Consider the following 16,136-nt stretch of genomic DNA (forward strand, 5'->3'; position numbering starts at 1 on the left):
TTTGTTTTTTTTGTTTTTGGTTTTTTCGAGATAGGGTTTCTCTGTATAGCCCTGGATGTCCTGGGACTCACTCTGTAGACCCGGCTGGCCTCGAACTCGAGAGATCTGCCTACCTCTGCTTCCCGAGTGCTGGGATTAAAGACATGCACCACCACTGCCCAGCTATTTTTGTTTTAGCCGGGCAGTGTTGACATGGAGGCAGTCAGATCTCTGAGTTCCAGGCCAGTCTAGTCTAGCCTAGTCTAGAGAATGAGTTATAGAACAGCCAAGGCTACACACAGAAACCCTATCTAGAAAAACCAAACCAAAACTAACCAAAGGAAGAAGAAAACACTTAGTCTTGTATGTATTTGTGCATTCATGGAGAGATGTCTAAAGACAACTTGGGGAAATGGAGGAAATGGATCTTTTTCTACACAGGGCGTTGAACTCAGGCCTGCAGCAAACACCTAAGACCACTTTTTTCTGTTTTATGGTGCTTTGGATTGAAATCATAACCTTGTGTGTGCTGAAGGATGAGCCCTACCACAACCACACCCATCAGCCCTCATTGGTGGCTACTCCCACAGGCTTAACCACTGACCTACATTCCAGCCCTCTTTATTTTGAGACCAGGTCTCACTGGGTTAGCCTAGGCTACTCTCAAACTTGGAATCCTTGCCGGGCCTGGTGGCACTTTCATCCCAGCTCTTGGGAGTCAGTGCTAAGAGGGTGTGATCTCTATTTAAGCCAGACTGGTCTCCGTAGCAAGTTCTAGGCCAGCCCTAGCTGCATCCATAGTGAGACCCCGTCTCAAAGAAAAACAAGACTAAACTAAAAAGAACCCCATATGCCCGCAAAGAACATTGGTCCTCAGCCTCCCAGGTATTTACAAGCTGCTGTCAGTGCATCCAGCTTTCTGAGAGTTTGTAGCATACTACACGCTCAGTACTGTCGAGGATCTCTATTTCAGCAGGACCCTGGGAGCCTGATGCTATGAGAAGGGAGCACTACAAGCTCGGGGTGGTGTGAGGAAAGGAGGTTTGGGCAGGTGGGCAGGGACTCTGGATGATGTGGGTAGGGCTGAGCAGGTCCATGACTACCTCAGCTGGGGGCGGCCTAGGAGTGCTGGTCCCCGAGTGCTCGTCCAGGCTCACACAGTGTGATGTTCTCCATCAGCTCTGCCACATTGCCTCTGATGATAAAGTGTGTAGAGGAGAAGAATGGCGTGGCCAAGCACATCAGCCGGTTCATCCTGCCCATCGGCGCCACGGTCAACATGGACGGAGCAGCGCTGTTCCAGTGTGTGGCGGCAGTGTTCATTGCACAACTAAACGGGGTGTCCCTGGACTTCGTGAAGATCATCACCATCCTGTGAGTGCTGGGTGCCGTGGCTGGAGGTCCCACCCCCATGATCCCACCATCTCACCTCTTTGCCTCTCTCCCCCAGGGTCACAGCCACTGCATCCAGTGTCGGTGCGGCAGGGATCCCTGCAGGGGGCGTCCTCACCCTCGCCATCATCCTGGAAGCAGTCAGCCTCCCCGTCAAGGACATCTCCCTGATCCTGGCCGTGGACTGGCTAGTGTGAGTGGGGCCTTGGGAGTTTTCGGGGGCTAAGGGACCTCCCAGGAACTGGCATGAGGACTCCTGCACACAGTAAGAAAGACAAGGCAGGTCTAGAGGGAGCATGTGAGACCGTAATCCTCCCATATATATTTGTAGTTAGCGACTTAGGGGTTCTCTTTCTTTTTCTTTTTTAAAAAACAGGTGCTCAACCATGAAGCCCTGCTTAGCCCAGAATTTACTATGTAGACTAGGCTGGCCTCAAACTCAGAGATTCTCATCTCTGCGACCCCAGTGCTGGTATTAAATGCCTTATACAACCAGGCTTGGTTGTTTATTTATTTTTAACTTATGTATTATTATTTGTGTGTGGGTGACAGGGGACGAGGCATGTTTCATGATGTGGTTGGTTTCTTTTTTCCACCTTTGTGTGGGGTCTGGGGATCGATTTCAGGCCTCCAGTCTTATACAATAAGCACCTGTTGGACCATCTTAGCATTTTTTGTTTGTTTGTTTGTTTTGGGATGTGTCTTTTGTTTTATGTTTTGTTTTGTTTGATGCTGGATCTCATGATGTAACCCTGGCATTTGCCCTGTAGTCTAGGCAAGCCTCAAACTCTCTCTTTCTGCCTCAGACTCCATGGTACTAGAAATACACGTATGAGCCACGAGCTATGCCTGGCCAGTCTTTGGAGTCTTATAAGGAACCCTAGGAAGGCAGTGAGCCATTGTAGCTTGCAATCGTGACTCCTAGGCCGGGCAGCGTAAGCTCAGTTCTGTCATAGTTATGTGACCTTAATCCTCCTGTGTCTCAGTTTTCCCATCTGTACAATGGGGAGGTAGTAAAGTACCTGCTACACAAGGATGAGGCCCTGGATTTGGATCTCTAACACCCATATGACACCTAGACTCGGCAGATGGATGGATCTCTGAGCTCGTTGGGCAGCCAGTCTAGCTGATTGATGAGATCATGTTCAGTTCAGTGAGAGATGCTGTCACATAAAATAAGGATGTCAGGTGCAGTGCCACACATTTGTAATTCCAGTACTGGGGAGGCCAAGGCAAGAGAATCTCTGAGTTTGAAGCTAGCCTGGTTTACATACTGAGTTCCGGGATGGTATGTAGAAAGACTCTTGTCTCTTGAAGCATCTCTTCTAGCAGGCAAAGGCAGGCTGCATGGGCCCTGGCCTCCTTCCGTCTCACATTATTGCTGTGTGCCCCCTTTTAGGGACAGGTCCTGTACTGTCCTCAATGTGGAAGGTGATGCTTTTGGGGCCGGACTGCTTCAGAGTTACGTGGATCGGACCAAGATGCCGAGCTCAGAGCCTGAACTAATCCAGGTGAAGAACGAAGTGTCTCTGAATCCATTGCCCCTCACCACAGAGGAGGGGAACCCCCTCCTGAAGCCGTACCGGGGACCCGCTGGGGACTCCAGTACCACGTGCGAAAAGGAATCTGTCATGTGAATATCGGGAGGGACTTTCTATGCCCTGGTAACTTCACATTGGATCTTGAGAGCTGGAGCAATGGACTGGATGAAGGGCTCTAGGGGTGGGCCGTTTACACACTCCGGGAATCTAGGGGTCCCTGTCTCCTTCCTGGAGAGGCTAGTAGGAGCCTTGTTGCTTGGGGTGCATATGCTTATACATGAATGTGTCCACAAATACCCCTGCTCCCCGTCCTGTTCCCCATTCAAGGAATGACAGCTCTTTGTCACTCAGAGCCATCCAGCCCACCCATCTTAGGAAATGGTTGTCCTGTAGAGTTATCTACCCTTTAAAGGCAAAAGTGAGTATTGTGATGCAATACTCTCTTAATGTCCCTGTCTGTGTGTGGGGGGTGGTGGTGTGTGTGTGTATCACTATATCGCGCACATGTCCTCGCGCGCGCGCGTGCGTGTGTGCGTGTGTGTGTGACCTTCCTAGTAGTCCCTCCATGACAGCAAACACTCCCATGAGTCCTGAGGGAAAGCCAAGAATAAATGTACTCCTGAACACGTTTTTTTTTTTAGCAATAAAATGGTGTCAAATGTATTGACCATGGCCCTGGAGTCTGAGTAATACCAGGTGTACTGTCACATGTCTTTATTTTCAGCATCTGGGAAGCAACTTCAAGGTTCTTGCCTGGAGAAGGACATAGGAGAAGAGTTAGGAGCGAAAGGCCATCCTGGGCTGTGACATTATCTCAAAAGACATTTTTCGCTGGACATAGTGTCATACACCTTCAGTCCTAGAACTCCAGATGCAGAGGAAGGCAGATATCTAAGTTCAACCCCAGCCTAATCTACACAGTGAGATTCAGGTCAGCCAGGGCTACATAGACCATGATGTCTCCAGAAACATATTTTTTTAATATTTTGACTAAATATAGAAATCAAATCAAAACCAAAGTCAAGTTTAGATTTCACTGAACTTTACTAATCAGAAACCATCCTAGCCAATGGTGGTGCATGCTTTTAATCCCAGCACTTGGGAGACAGAGGCAGGCGGATCTCTGAGTTTGAGGTCAGCTTGATCTATAAGAACAAATTCTAGGTCAGCCAAGCCTGTCCCCTCCCCCAACCCTGCCTCAAAAACAACAAAGAAGAAATTGTGAGCTGGTAAGACAGCCCATGGGGTACAGGTATCTGCTGCAAAGAATGGCCTTGAGTTCCATCCCTGGGACCCTCATGGTAGGGAGAGAGGGCCTGGAGATAGGGCTCAGGACTTGAGGGGACTATGTTCTTCAGAAGACAGGTCTCATTCCCAGCACTCAGCTCACAGCGGTCTATAACTCCAGTTCCCAGGGATGCGACACCTGACCTCTGTGGCCACTTGCATACATATGGTGCACATTCACACAGATAAATAAAGGGGATGGAAAGCTGGCTCAGCAGTTAAGAGCACTTGCTGCTCTTGCGGAGGACTGGGGTTTAAGTCCCAGCATTCACATTGGTGGCTCAACCATCCATAATGCTCTCTGGGATCACATGCCCACTTCTGACCTCTGGGTACCAAGTATGCACATGATACACATATGTGCAGGCAAAACGTTCTTATACATAAAGTAATAAATTTAAATAAACAGGACTGGAGATATGTCTCACCAGTTAAGAGCACTGGATGTTCTAGAGGGCCTAGGTTCCACTCCCAGTACAACTGGTTCACAACCACCTCTAACTCCAGTTCCAGACAATGCAAGCTTGGTCCCTGGATCACAAGGAAGGTGGGAGAGACCTGACGTTGCCAAGTTGTCTTCTGAATTCCACATACTCACAGCATATTTTTAAAGATAATGTCTCACTATGTACCTCTGACATACTAAGCTCACAGAAATCTACTTGTCTCCTGAATGATGGGATTGGAGGCCACTACACTCAGATATACTTAAATTTTTATTGCTAAAAGTCACCATTGATCCTGAGCTAGTGACATCAGTACTAGAGCCTTTTAGATAAGATGAATAAATAATGTATTACCTTTGGAAAAATTAGTGAACCTATGCTTGTAAAGATGGGTGCATTTTGTTCTGCGTTCTACTTACAAATCCTGTACAGGGGTGAGGGTGACCCAGGTTCAGGGCTCCTGCCTGGAGTCCCCCCGTGAAGAGGGGTAAAAGATGGGGCTTAGTAGTTGAGCCTTTCTAGTATGCATGAAGTTGTTGGCTTCACCCCAGCATTGGGGTGGTGGTGGGTGTCTTGCACAACTTCTAGAAAGTTCATTTACCACTGTGACTTCCTGAACTCTCACTGTCCAAATATTTCCCATACAATAACTTTGCTCTTGTAGTTTTTTTTTTCTTTAAAGACAAATTCTCTCTATGTAGCTCCAGCTGGTCCTGAACTAGCAGAAATCCTCCTGTTTCTGCTTCCTGAGTGATCGGATTAAATATGACATGGTTCAGCATGTTTTAATTAATCAATTAATTAATTGGTTAGTTAATTAATTTTTACATCCTGACCACAGCTTCCCTGACTTCCTGTCTTCCCAGTTCCTGCCCTCCACTGCCCCTCTCCTCCCACTCTCTTTGCCTGTTCAGAGAGGGGCAGGCCTCCCTGTGGATATTAACCAGCCATGGCACATCATACTGCAGTAAGACTAGGGACTTCCTCTGCTATTATGGCTAGATGAGGCAGCCCAGCAGGGGGAAAGGGTCCCAGAAGCAGGCAACAGAGGCCGAGACAGCCCTTTCTCCCACTGTTAGGAGTCTGGCGAGAAGACCAACCTACGTAAGTGTAAGGTGCAGAGGGCCTAGGTCAGGCCTGTGCAGGTTACATACTTGGTATCTGCAGAGACCAAAAGAAAGTAATAGATTCTGTAGAACTGGAGTCCCAGATAAGTTGTAAGCTGCCATTGTGGATGCTGGGAATTGAGTCCAGGTCTTTTGGAAGAGAGTGCTCTTAAATGCTGGGCCATCTCTAAAGTTTCATTGATTTTTTTTTGTTTGTTTGTTTGTTTTTTGTTTTGTTTGTTTTGTTTTTTGATTTTTGAGACAGGGTTTTTCCTGGATAGCCCTGGCTGTCCTGGAACTCAGAAGTCTGCCTGCCTCTGCCTCCTAAGTGCTGGGATTAAAGACGTGTGCCACCACTGCCCGGCCCTTTTTTTTAAATTTATTTTTATTTTATTTTTAGAATTTTGAGACAGGATCTCTATGTAGTTCTGGCTGCCTTGAATTCAGAGACCTGACTGCCTCTGTTTCCATGTTCAGCCTAAGATTCATTTTTATTTATGTGTATCTGTTTATGTGGATGTATGCTCTGTGTGTGTGTGTGTGTGTGTGTGCATGCGTGCACTCAAATCTGTAGAGGCCCCCTTGGAAGTGGAGTTACACACAGGTGTTAACACTCCCGAGAACCCGTGTCTTCTTCAAGAGCAGCAAATATTCTTAACTGCTAAGCCATCGTTTCTCCAGCCCCATCTTCTGTGAATTTTTCTTAGATTTTACTTCATGTGTATGAATGTTCTGTCTGCATATATTCATGATGCCATGTGCATGTGTGCCTGGAGCCTACAGAGGTCAGAAGGGGCACTGGAGTCCCTGGAACTGGAGTTACAAATGGTTGTAAGTCACCATATAGGTTCTGGGATCGGACTCTGTATCCTCTGCAAAAGCAGCAAGTGCTCTTAACTGCTGAGCCAACACTCTGACCCTCGTTTTAGGATTTTTTGAGGCAGAGTTTCCTATGTATCCCAGGCTGACCTCCAACAAAGCAACCCTCCTGCCTAAACCTTCCCTAGTGGTGGGACTGAAGGCATCAGCCGCTTGCCTGACTTTGATTTTGCTCTCTGATTCTCCTTTGTCTTGGAAAACCCAACTCTGCTATGACACTCAGAGTCTTGCTGTGCTTGGAATCTATGGCCTCAGCTTCCTGTGTGCTTAGATCCATCAAGCCTTGCATGTGGGCAGGCTGTGAGCTCGCTGCAGTCCAGCACCTGTTTCCTCCCCATCCTAGGTCGCTCTGTTGACTCATTCCATTTTCCTGGATCTTCCTGGGTCTTAGCATGGAAGACTCTTGAGTCTCTTCAGTATGATTTTGGTTGCTACTCCCCATGGTCGTTCGTTATGGTCTGCACCTGACTCCGTGGCCTATCCCGTAGCATACACAAACACTACTAATGAGCTTACTGTTGAATCCTTATGAACGGATGTCTTAAATGCTTTCTGTTATGTCCTAATCCTTATTAAGTGGTAATAGAGTGTAAGAGGATTTTTTTTTTAAACAGCACTGAGTATGATGTGCAGAAGGATCCCTGGTACGTGGGTGCCCTGGGCCACACAGAGAAAGTAGTGAAACACTAGCACTTAGACTAAGCCAGAGCCAGGCAGTGGTGGTGCATGCTCTTAATCCCAGCACTCAGGAGGCAGAGGCAGGCGGATTTCTGAGTTCGAGGCCAGCCTGGTCTACAGAGTGAGTTCCAGGACAGCCAGGGATACACAGAGAAACCCTGTCTCGAAAAACCAAAAAAAAAAAAAAAAAAAAGAAAAAAAGACTAAGCCAGGATTTCTAGGAGTTTAAAGCCTTCTTTGGCTGTAGAATGAGATTCTGTCTCAAAATAAAAACTGTGGGAGGGACTGGAGAGATGGCTCAGTGGTTAAGAACACGGGCTGATCTTAAAGAGGACCTGGGTTTGGTTCCCAGCACCCCCACATGGCCGCTCACAAAAGTCAGTAACTCCAGCTCCAGGGGACCTGGGCCCTATTCTGGCCTCTACAGGTACCACACACACCTGCAGTGCACATACATACACATTAGCAAAACAATCATGTGAAATCTTTACAAAGTCAAAATAACAACCTAGGGCCAGTGAAATGACTCAGTGGGTACAGGTATTTTGCTGCTAAGTCTGATGATCTGAGTTCAATCCCCAGGATCCACAGAATAACAGAAAGAACCAACTCCTGCATATTGCCTTCTGACTGCTACTTCCCCTGTGTGTGTGTGTGTGGGGGGGGGTGTGTACACACGCACGTGCACATGGTAGGACACACCTATATTCCAGAATTTGGGAATATAACTGGGAAGTGCAGGCAGGAGGATCAGGAGTTTTGGGTTTCCTAGTGAGTTCTAGGCCAGCCTAGGCTACATCAGACCTTGACTCAGAGGAGTAGGCAGGGGATGTAGCTCAGTGGTAGACAGCTTGCTTGGCAAGCATGTGCTTCTGGGTTTCATTCCCAAAGTTGAATCCTGTGATATGGTTGGACATAACTTTACATCAGTGGTTTCAAAATCCTAGCATAGTGGGCCGCCTTTATTTTGAGAAGGGAGAATAGGAGATAGGTTCTGGCTATGTAGCCCAGGTTGGTCTTGAACTTTCCATCCTCCTGCCTCAGCTTCCTGAGTGCTGGGGTTACAGATGTCCATTACCATGCTTGACTCAGAGGGCTCTCCTGCTTTTCCTTCTTTCCTTAATTCCTTCCTTCCTTCTTTCCTTCCTTCCTATGTTTTTCCAAGACAGGATCCTATTTAAACCAAGCTTGTCTGGCACTATGTAGCTGAGAATAATCTTGAATTAATTTCTTTCTTTCTTTTATGTATGTGTGTGGTTTTATTTTTATTTATTTATTTATTTCAAGACAAGGCTTTCTCTGTGTAGCCCTGGCTGTCCTGGAACTCACTCTGTAGACTAGGCTGGCCTTGTACTCAGAGATCTGCCTCCCAAGTGCTGGGATTAAAGGCATGCACCACCACTGGCCAGCCACCTTGAATTTCTGTTCTTCTGTTTCTGAGTGGTATAATTACATTCATGTTACACTGTGCCCAGTTATATGTGCCCTGAGGACCAAACCCAGGCCATTGTGCACTTTAGGCCACCCTCCACCAACTGAGCTGTAGTCCCTGCTCTTCATGTCTCATAGTCAAGCTATCACATACCACATTTTCCTGCTCTCAAAAGAACTCCACATCTGGCTCCTCCTACCTCCCACTGGCTGCTTCCCTGGTCCAGCTGACCCCTCACCCATCTGAGACTCCCTACCCTCCTTGTTGAACTGTTCCCCATATGTCCACAAGAGGGCATCAGTTCCTACTTTGCTTTTTGCTCATTTGGTTTTGTTTTTTAGGGACGAGGACTCATTCCCTAGTCAAGCTGGCCTGAAACTCCAGGTCTCAGCCTCCCTCCAGTTTTTATTGTTTTTTAATTTGAAAAAAATACATTTTTTTTAGGAGCTGGAGGGATGGCTCAGTGGTTAAGAGCACAGGGTACTCTTCCAGAGGTCTAGAGTTCAATTTCTAGCACCCAAATGGCGGCTCATAATTGTCTATAACTTCATGGGATCAATTCCTTCTTCAGGTGTGCAGACATACATGCAGAGAAAACATCCATAGATATAAAATAAACCAGTCTTTTAAATTTTTGTTTAGAATATCTATTACTTACTCTTTGACAATTTCTTTCCTTCTTATTTATTTATTTATTTATTTATTGTTTTTTGAGACAGGGTTTCTCTGTCTGACAGGTCTATGGCTGTCCTGGAACTCCCTTTGTAGACCATGCTGGCCTTGAACTTATCGAACTCTGCCTCCTGAGTGCTGGGATTAAAGTCGTTCACCTCCACACCTTGCGTTCTTTGACAATTTCTTAAGTGTATACTATGTATTATTGCTCATATCCGTCTTTAACTCTCCCCTCTACTCCCTTATTCCCTCTTCTTTTTTTTTTTTTTCCCCGAGACAGGGTTTCTCTGTGCAGCCCTGGCTCTCCTGGAACTCACTCTGTAGACCAGGCTGGCCTCGAACTCAGAAATCCGTCTGCCTCTGCCTCCCAAGTGCTGGGATTAAAGGTGTGTGCCACCACTGTCTGGCTCCACTCCCTCTTCTTAAAAAAAAATAATTTATGTGTGTGTATGCATGCTTTTGCACATTCAAGTGCAGCACTGTGTGTGTGTGTGTGTGTGTGTGTGAGAGAGAGAGAGAGAGAGAGAGAGAGAGAGGGAGAGAGAGAGAGAGAAGAAGAGAGAGAGAGGGAGAGAGAGAGAGAGAGGACAAGAGAGAGAGAGAGAGGACAAGAGAGAGAGGGAGAACATGTTCTCCTTCTACTTCTACCATGTGGGATCTAGGACTCGAGTTCAGTCTTCAGGCTTGATGACAAGCACCCCGCCCCCGCCCCCCATCTTGCCTGTTAGTTATGTCTTGCACATGCTAGGCTAGCTCTTGCCCCAGAGCCCTTTGGCCCACATCTCTACGTGGGATTTCTTCATGTTGGAGGATATTAACATGATCCCCACCCCTACCCCACGCACCACTGTTACTAACCCTTCACCCATTCTAGCTATTCTAGGTATTTTTTATTTATTTTTTTTACACTTACTGATTTTTGTGCACTTGGCACACGTGTACGCACAGAGGTCAGAGGGCAAATCCCAGTTGTCTCCTTCCAGCCTGTATGTGCTGTGGGCCTCAAAACTCAGGCCTAGAAGCCTAGAGGCACCTGTATCTACCTGGCGGTCTCCTGGGTCCTGTTTTGTTTTGTTTTGTTTTTGAGACAGGGTTTTGTAGCCTAGGCTAGCTGAGAACTCAACATGTAGCCCAGGCTGGCCTAGAATTTTCTATGTATCTAAAGTTGCCCTTGAGCTCCTGCTTCTGCCACTACCTCCTTAAGGGATGGGGAGTTGAACCTAAGATTTTATGCATGCTAAGCAAGCACCCCACTGCTCTCCCACTGGCTACAGCCTCAGCCAAAAGGCTAGTCATTTGTAATACTATGCACAGGTGTGAGTTCCCCTTTTTGATACCCAAGGACACTGGCATCCACTAAACTGGCAGCTCCGAATGTGTTTTTGGAAGATGTCCTGGTGGCTGATTACCAAGTGCTGTGGGCAACAAGATTTCCCCATGTGATAGGCAAGCCTTGGCCAAGTTTCTAACACTGACACAAGCTTCCCCTCATTTTACATGGCTGTTACACTTCCTGGAAAATTCAGAGGCAGTTAGACTTTCACAGAAGACCCTGTGTTCACGATGGAGACTTCAACGTGGGGTGAAGATCAATAGTATTTCCGCCTGCAAGGAAGGCTATGCTTAGTTGATCTGATGTTGATGTACAAGCTATTAAAATGTAGAAATAATATCTCTTCTGGCTGGTAATTAATTGGTAGAGTAGTGAATTTACATATTCTTTATAAATTTACTGGGGAAGGGCATTTATGCTTCATTCACCCAGTGGGACCTGGGGATCCAGCTCAGCTTGTCAGGCTTGGCAGCAGATGTGTCTACCCGTGGAGCCATCTCGCTGGCCCTACAATTGTGTGGGGATGGATTTGCTCAGCTGTGACCTCAGGGGTCCCTCAATACTTCCTTTTATCTTATTCTTTTTATTTTTTTCTTTTTTGGATTTTTGAGACAAGGTTTCCTTTCACCTTATTCTTTTTGTTTTTGTTTCATTTTCCAAAATAGGGTTTCTCTGTTTAGCTTTGGCTGTCCTGGAGCTTGCTCTGTAGACCAGGCTGACTTCAAACTCAGAGATATCTGCCTGCCTCTGTTTCCCTTGTGCTGGGAATAAAGGCATGCACCACCACTGCCCAACTTTTGTTTTTTGTCTTCAAAATATTTTTATTTTAAAATAAAGGACTTCTCCCTCTCCTTTTCTTAAGACAGGGTCTTTGTCTGTAGCTCTGGCTATCCTGAACCTAGCTTTGTATACCAAGCTCACCTTGAACTCACAGAGATCCTCCTGCTTTTGCCTCCTGAGTGCTTTATGAGGTTTGCCTGTTTGTATTTTCTGATGCTGTTGGAAACCAGAAAATACATTAATTAGATCCCTTGGAACTAAGGTTAGTGATGGTTCTGAGACACCGTGTGGGTTGCAGGAACAGGACCCGAGTGTTTCTGAGCCCCTGTATAAAGTTACCTGGGTGCTTCGGATTGGAACTCGAGTTCCTAGTTAAGAACCTAACTAGGTTTCTAATGCTGTGATAAAAATCCCATGACCAAAAGCAGTTTGGGGATGAAGGGGCTCATTTCTTGGAACTCTCAGGTCACTATCACTGAGGGAAGTCACTGTAGGAACAAAGAGGTGGGAACTGAAGTGGAAGCCATGGAAGGTGCCCCTTACCGGCTTGCTCAGCTGCTTTCTTACCTAACCCAGACCACCTGCTCAGAGTGGGCTAGGCCCTCTCATCAATCGATTAACCAAGACAATGCCCCTGGCCTTTCCTCTAGGCCACTCTGATAAAGGCATTTTCTCAACCAAGGGTCCTTTTCCCAGACGACCCTAGCCTGTGTTAAGCTGACAAACTAACCAGCACAGTTAGCAAGCTTTCCCCGTTGGGACTGCCCCTTCTCCTTTTCTTCAGACAGGGTCTCTCTGTGTAGCCCTGGCTGTCCTGAAACTCGATCTGTAGACCAGGCTGGCCTCAAACTCACAGAGATCCTCTTGCTTCTGCCTTCCGAGTACTGGGATTAAAGGCTTATACCACTAAACCCGGCCCAGTAGTATGTTATTTTTGAGACCCTTATAGCCCAGGCTGGCTTGGAATTCTCCATGTAGTTGACGGCCTTGAACACCGGTTTCTCCTGCCTTCACTTCTCAGTGCTGAGGCTGGGTATGAACCACCACTCCTGGTGGTTTTCTTTAGTTTGGTTGAGAGGACATCTTGCTGTGTTGAAGGCTGGCCTGAACATCCTGGGCTGGAGATACTGCAGCCTCGGTCAGCTGCAGTTAAATAGCTGAGATCACAAATGGATATAGCTGTGCCCAGCTTCCTGCGCTCTAATAGTTAGCTATTATTATTTTGTGGTACAAATGACTAAGCCTAAGCCCTGTGTGGGCTAGAAAACCTGAGACCTACATCCCTGTTTGTGCTTTAAAACTAAATAAATAAAAAGTCAGGCCAAGGGTGTGGTGGCACAGACCTGTAATCCTAGCACCCTGGAGACTGAGGAGGGAGGACTATGACTTGCAGGCTAGCCTAGGATCCGCAGCAAGGACAGTTGGGTCAAGGACCACCAACAAAAATCCTCCTTCGGACCAGATGTTGTGGTGCACACTTGTAATCTCAGTACTCCACAGGCAGAGACAGGAGGACTGTTAAGTTTGAAGCCAGTCTGGGCTAGAAAGTTAGACAGACCCTGCCTCAAACTCCTGCTCCTCATGGGGTTTGGGTAGTGGGGGTGGGGGAGATTCAGGGAGTGTGTGGAACAAGCTGTAGAATGAAGAAAGAAAACAAAAGGCTCTATTTATCTCGAATTTTTAAACTTTAAAGTAGCACAATTTAAGCCTTACTTAACAACAGACTGGTAGTAGCAGTTTGGACATAATTTAAATGCATAATTAAATGAGAATTTTTTTAAACCTGTTTAAGTGGCACAGCCACTGCAAGGCTCCACTTGGGTACTATTTCTACAGAGGGACCTAAAGAGGAAATGAAGTGTGGGTCTTGAAACGGTGACCTGAATTCAAGTCCCTTAGTAGCCACTTCCTAAACTATCTGATTAATGGCAAGTAACTATCATTTTGGCCTCAGTTTTCCTCCCCAGAAAATGGATGTAATAGCAGCTGTTACTTCCGAGTATATGCCTGGGCCCGCAAGCTCTTAGTACATGCGAGCTATGGCGAAGGTTTATCCCTTCCTGGAAGGCTGGGAAGCAGGTGCAGAGGAGTGAAGTCAAGAGGTCATAAATACATTGGCCAGATACCAAATCAGAGCCCAGTCAGTCCTCCAAGAGCAAGGTGGGTCAGAAGCAGCAGATACATCAAGCAGCACTCTCAAAGAAAAGTGCCACATTCAGGGAGGTGAGGAGGTGGCCAGTGCTGTCCCACCTCCCAGAGCTACTCCAAGAAAACCAGAGATGAAGGCGATGAAGCAGAGCCGCGAGCGTGCATCAAACGTGAAAAGAAGCGGGACAGAAGCGCCCTCTAGTGGAGGAAGCAAACACTAGAGCCAAGCGTCCTGAGGATCCTAAAACCAAATGGAGGTATCTCAAATGAAACAGAGACTGTCGGATAACTAACTGGTTTAGGGATACCTAAATTGTATGTGGTAGACTGAGGCTGGCTGGTCTGTTCTCCTCACTTTCCAAGGGCCCACGAATATGGAATATAGGGCAGAGACTATGCAGCGTCCTAAAGACTGGACTTAAATCCCTGGGCTTTTCCATCAAAGGCCACCACTTTGCTCCCTCATAAAGATGGGCTAGGAGGGCTCTACACATAGCCCCATCTCAAGGCTTAAGAACCTATGTGTTGCTCCAGTATTTGGGTTCTGCTTCCCGCCAAAGCTGGAATTGTCCTGTGTGCTCCCTCCAATCTTCCTTGACCAGTTCACCTTTTTTTTTCTCCAGTGCACAGCCCCACTACCCAATCACAAACTGGTTCAGATCCATACAGAACCTGAGGCAAAGAACAGACTCTTGTACCCTGCTGTTCACCTAGTCCCATATGTGGGCACCAGGGCTTCAGCTGCCTGTCAAGCTTAAGAGTGCAGGGTTGGGGTACTCCGGGTTCTCAATGACCCCAGGCCCAAACTTGAGCTCCAGGAAGCGGCGGTAGTTGTTAGGGGCCTGTGCTATGAAACCCGCAAAGGGCAGGGGGACCAGCGGCTGCAGGAAGTGCTCTGGGAACTCAACATCCTGTCGATGGTCCAGCCACGTGTCCTTGGTCATAACCCCATTGCGGGGGTAAAAGGGCCACAGGTCCACGTGCAGGTGATTGCTCTCGCTGTACTGCACTCGGAAGAAGTCGCCCTCCACCGCCTTCTCCCACACGAAGCCACGTTCATCCACTACCGAGCCAGCCTCGGCGCCCCGCAACTGCTCGCAGTTGCCCACATCCTCCAGGTAGATCCCCAGATCTACATCATAGTCCCACGGGATGATGTCGCCGTGGCGAGCTGCACCCAGCAGCGAGCCGCCCTCCAACCAGTAGCGCACACCAGCCGCCTCCAGCACGCCCACGACATAGCGCGCAGTCTCGCGCAGCGCGCGCAGGCAGCAAGGTGGTGTCCAGCGACCCTCATACAGGTAGGCGGGTGTGTCACCTGCCACCGTACCGAAGCAGCGCGCGCTCTCCTTGCTGCAGCCAAACCACTCGAGCCGCCCCCCTTCCCAGCTCACCAGGCGGATGCCCAAAGAGCGCAGCAGCGTCGCTCTCCGGGAGCGCCCCTCGCGTTCCGCCTTCCAGCGCGCGTGGGCGGTGGCCAGCGGAGGCTGGCGCGCCGCGGCGAAGGTCAAGTCCAGCAGCTGCACTGCCCAGCCGCGCAGGGCAGTCTGTAGGAAAAGGCTGGTGGCCAGCGGCCGCGCCAGGGGCACCGAGAGGTTGAAGAGGTCGCAGGAGCGCATCAGCAGCACAGCGTCGCCATCCAAAGCGTCGCAGCGGGGCGCGCTGGGTGCTGGGCCGTAGCGTGCAGTCCACTCCCGCAGGCTGACGTTCAGTGCTAGGCACCGCGCTGGGTTGGCGGTGGCGACCGGGGCGGCCACAAGGCGCGCGCTGCTCCCCCGAAGCGCCTCCACCATTCGCTCCAGGTGGCCTGGTGACTCGGCCCGCGCTCCATCAGGCACTAGGGCCACGAACTCGGTGGCTACGTAGGTCTCCGGGCGCGAGGACGCCGCTGGCCGGTCCAGGGCTGGCTGGAGCAGGGCCAGGCGAACGTTGGGGATGCGAGGCAAGGCCAGGGGTGGGTAAGGGAGTGTGTCGGCCGCCACCACCACGGGCTGGGCTGGGTCCTGCTGCAAGAAGGAATCCACTAGCTCTGGCACCGCGTTGTCAAAAGCCTCAAATTCCCGAATTAGGACGGTGACTCGGGGACCAATGGCAGAAGTCCGGCGGGGACCCCGGGCCCGGGAATTTCTGGGCTGGTGTTGTAGCCATGACACATAGAAGAAGACTAGGAGGTTGAGGATGATGGCGGCTGCCAGGGCAGCCCAGCAGCGGGTGAGCCGCATGGGGCCTGATGTCAGACCCTAGCAGGGGCGTCCAGGGCATCCTGGGGAGACAGGATGAAAAGGGAGTGTGGAGCAAGTTGTCAACATTCCCGACCCTCGAACTCTCAGTTCCTCTTCCTGGATCTGATTTCAGGCCCTCCAGGAATTCCTAGGTTGATTCATGCCCCTGCCCTAGACAGACCACTTGAAAACATCACATCATCTGTGTGTGTGTGTGTGTGTGTGTGTGTGTGTGTGT

At 48.8% G+C, this 16,136-nt stretch overlaps 2 protein-coding genes across 3 annotated transcripts in view; one reads left to right on the top strand and one right to left on the bottom strand.

The window, feature by feature from the left end:
• Window positions 1–3,575, top strand: part of Slc1a5 (solute carrier family 1 member 5) — a 16,561-nt gene extending 12,986 nt beyond the window's left edge. The window contains exons 7-9 of the mRNA XM_031385474.1: window positions 1,159–1,353; window positions 1,430–1,564; window positions 2,771–3,575. Of these exons, the coding sequence (XP_031241334.1) occupies window positions 1,159–1,353; window positions 1,430–1,564; window positions 2,771–3,008 (568 nt within the window). The 3' untranslated portion in view covers window positions 3,009–3,575. The remainder of the gene's footprint in view (window positions 1–1,158; window positions 1,354–1,429; window positions 1,565–2,770) is intronic.
• A 9,615-nt stretch (window positions 3,576–13,190) lies between these two features.
• The window catches only part of Fkrp (fukutin related protein), a 7,790-nt gene continuing 4,844 nt past the window's right edge, over window positions 13,191–16,136 (bottom strand). For both annotated transcript variants that reach the window (XM_031385477.1, XM_031385476.1), the window contains exon 3: window positions 13,191–15,939. In XM_031385477.1, coding sequence (XP_031241337.1) covers window positions 14,414–15,898 — 1,485 coding nt within the window. In that variant the 5' untranslated portion in view covers window positions 15,899–15,939 and the 3' untranslated portion in view covers window positions 13,191–14,413. The remainder of the gene's footprint in view (window positions 15,940–16,136) is intronic.

This window comes from Mastomys coucha, unplaced genomic scaffold (assembly GCF_008632895.1).
Source record: "Mastomys coucha isolate ucsf_1 unplaced genomic scaffold, UCSF_Mcou_1 pScaffold21, whole genome shotgun sequence".
Classification (NCBI taxonomy): domain Eukaryota; kingdom Metazoa; phylum Chordata; class Mammalia; order Rodentia; family Muridae; genus Mastomys; species Mastomys coucha.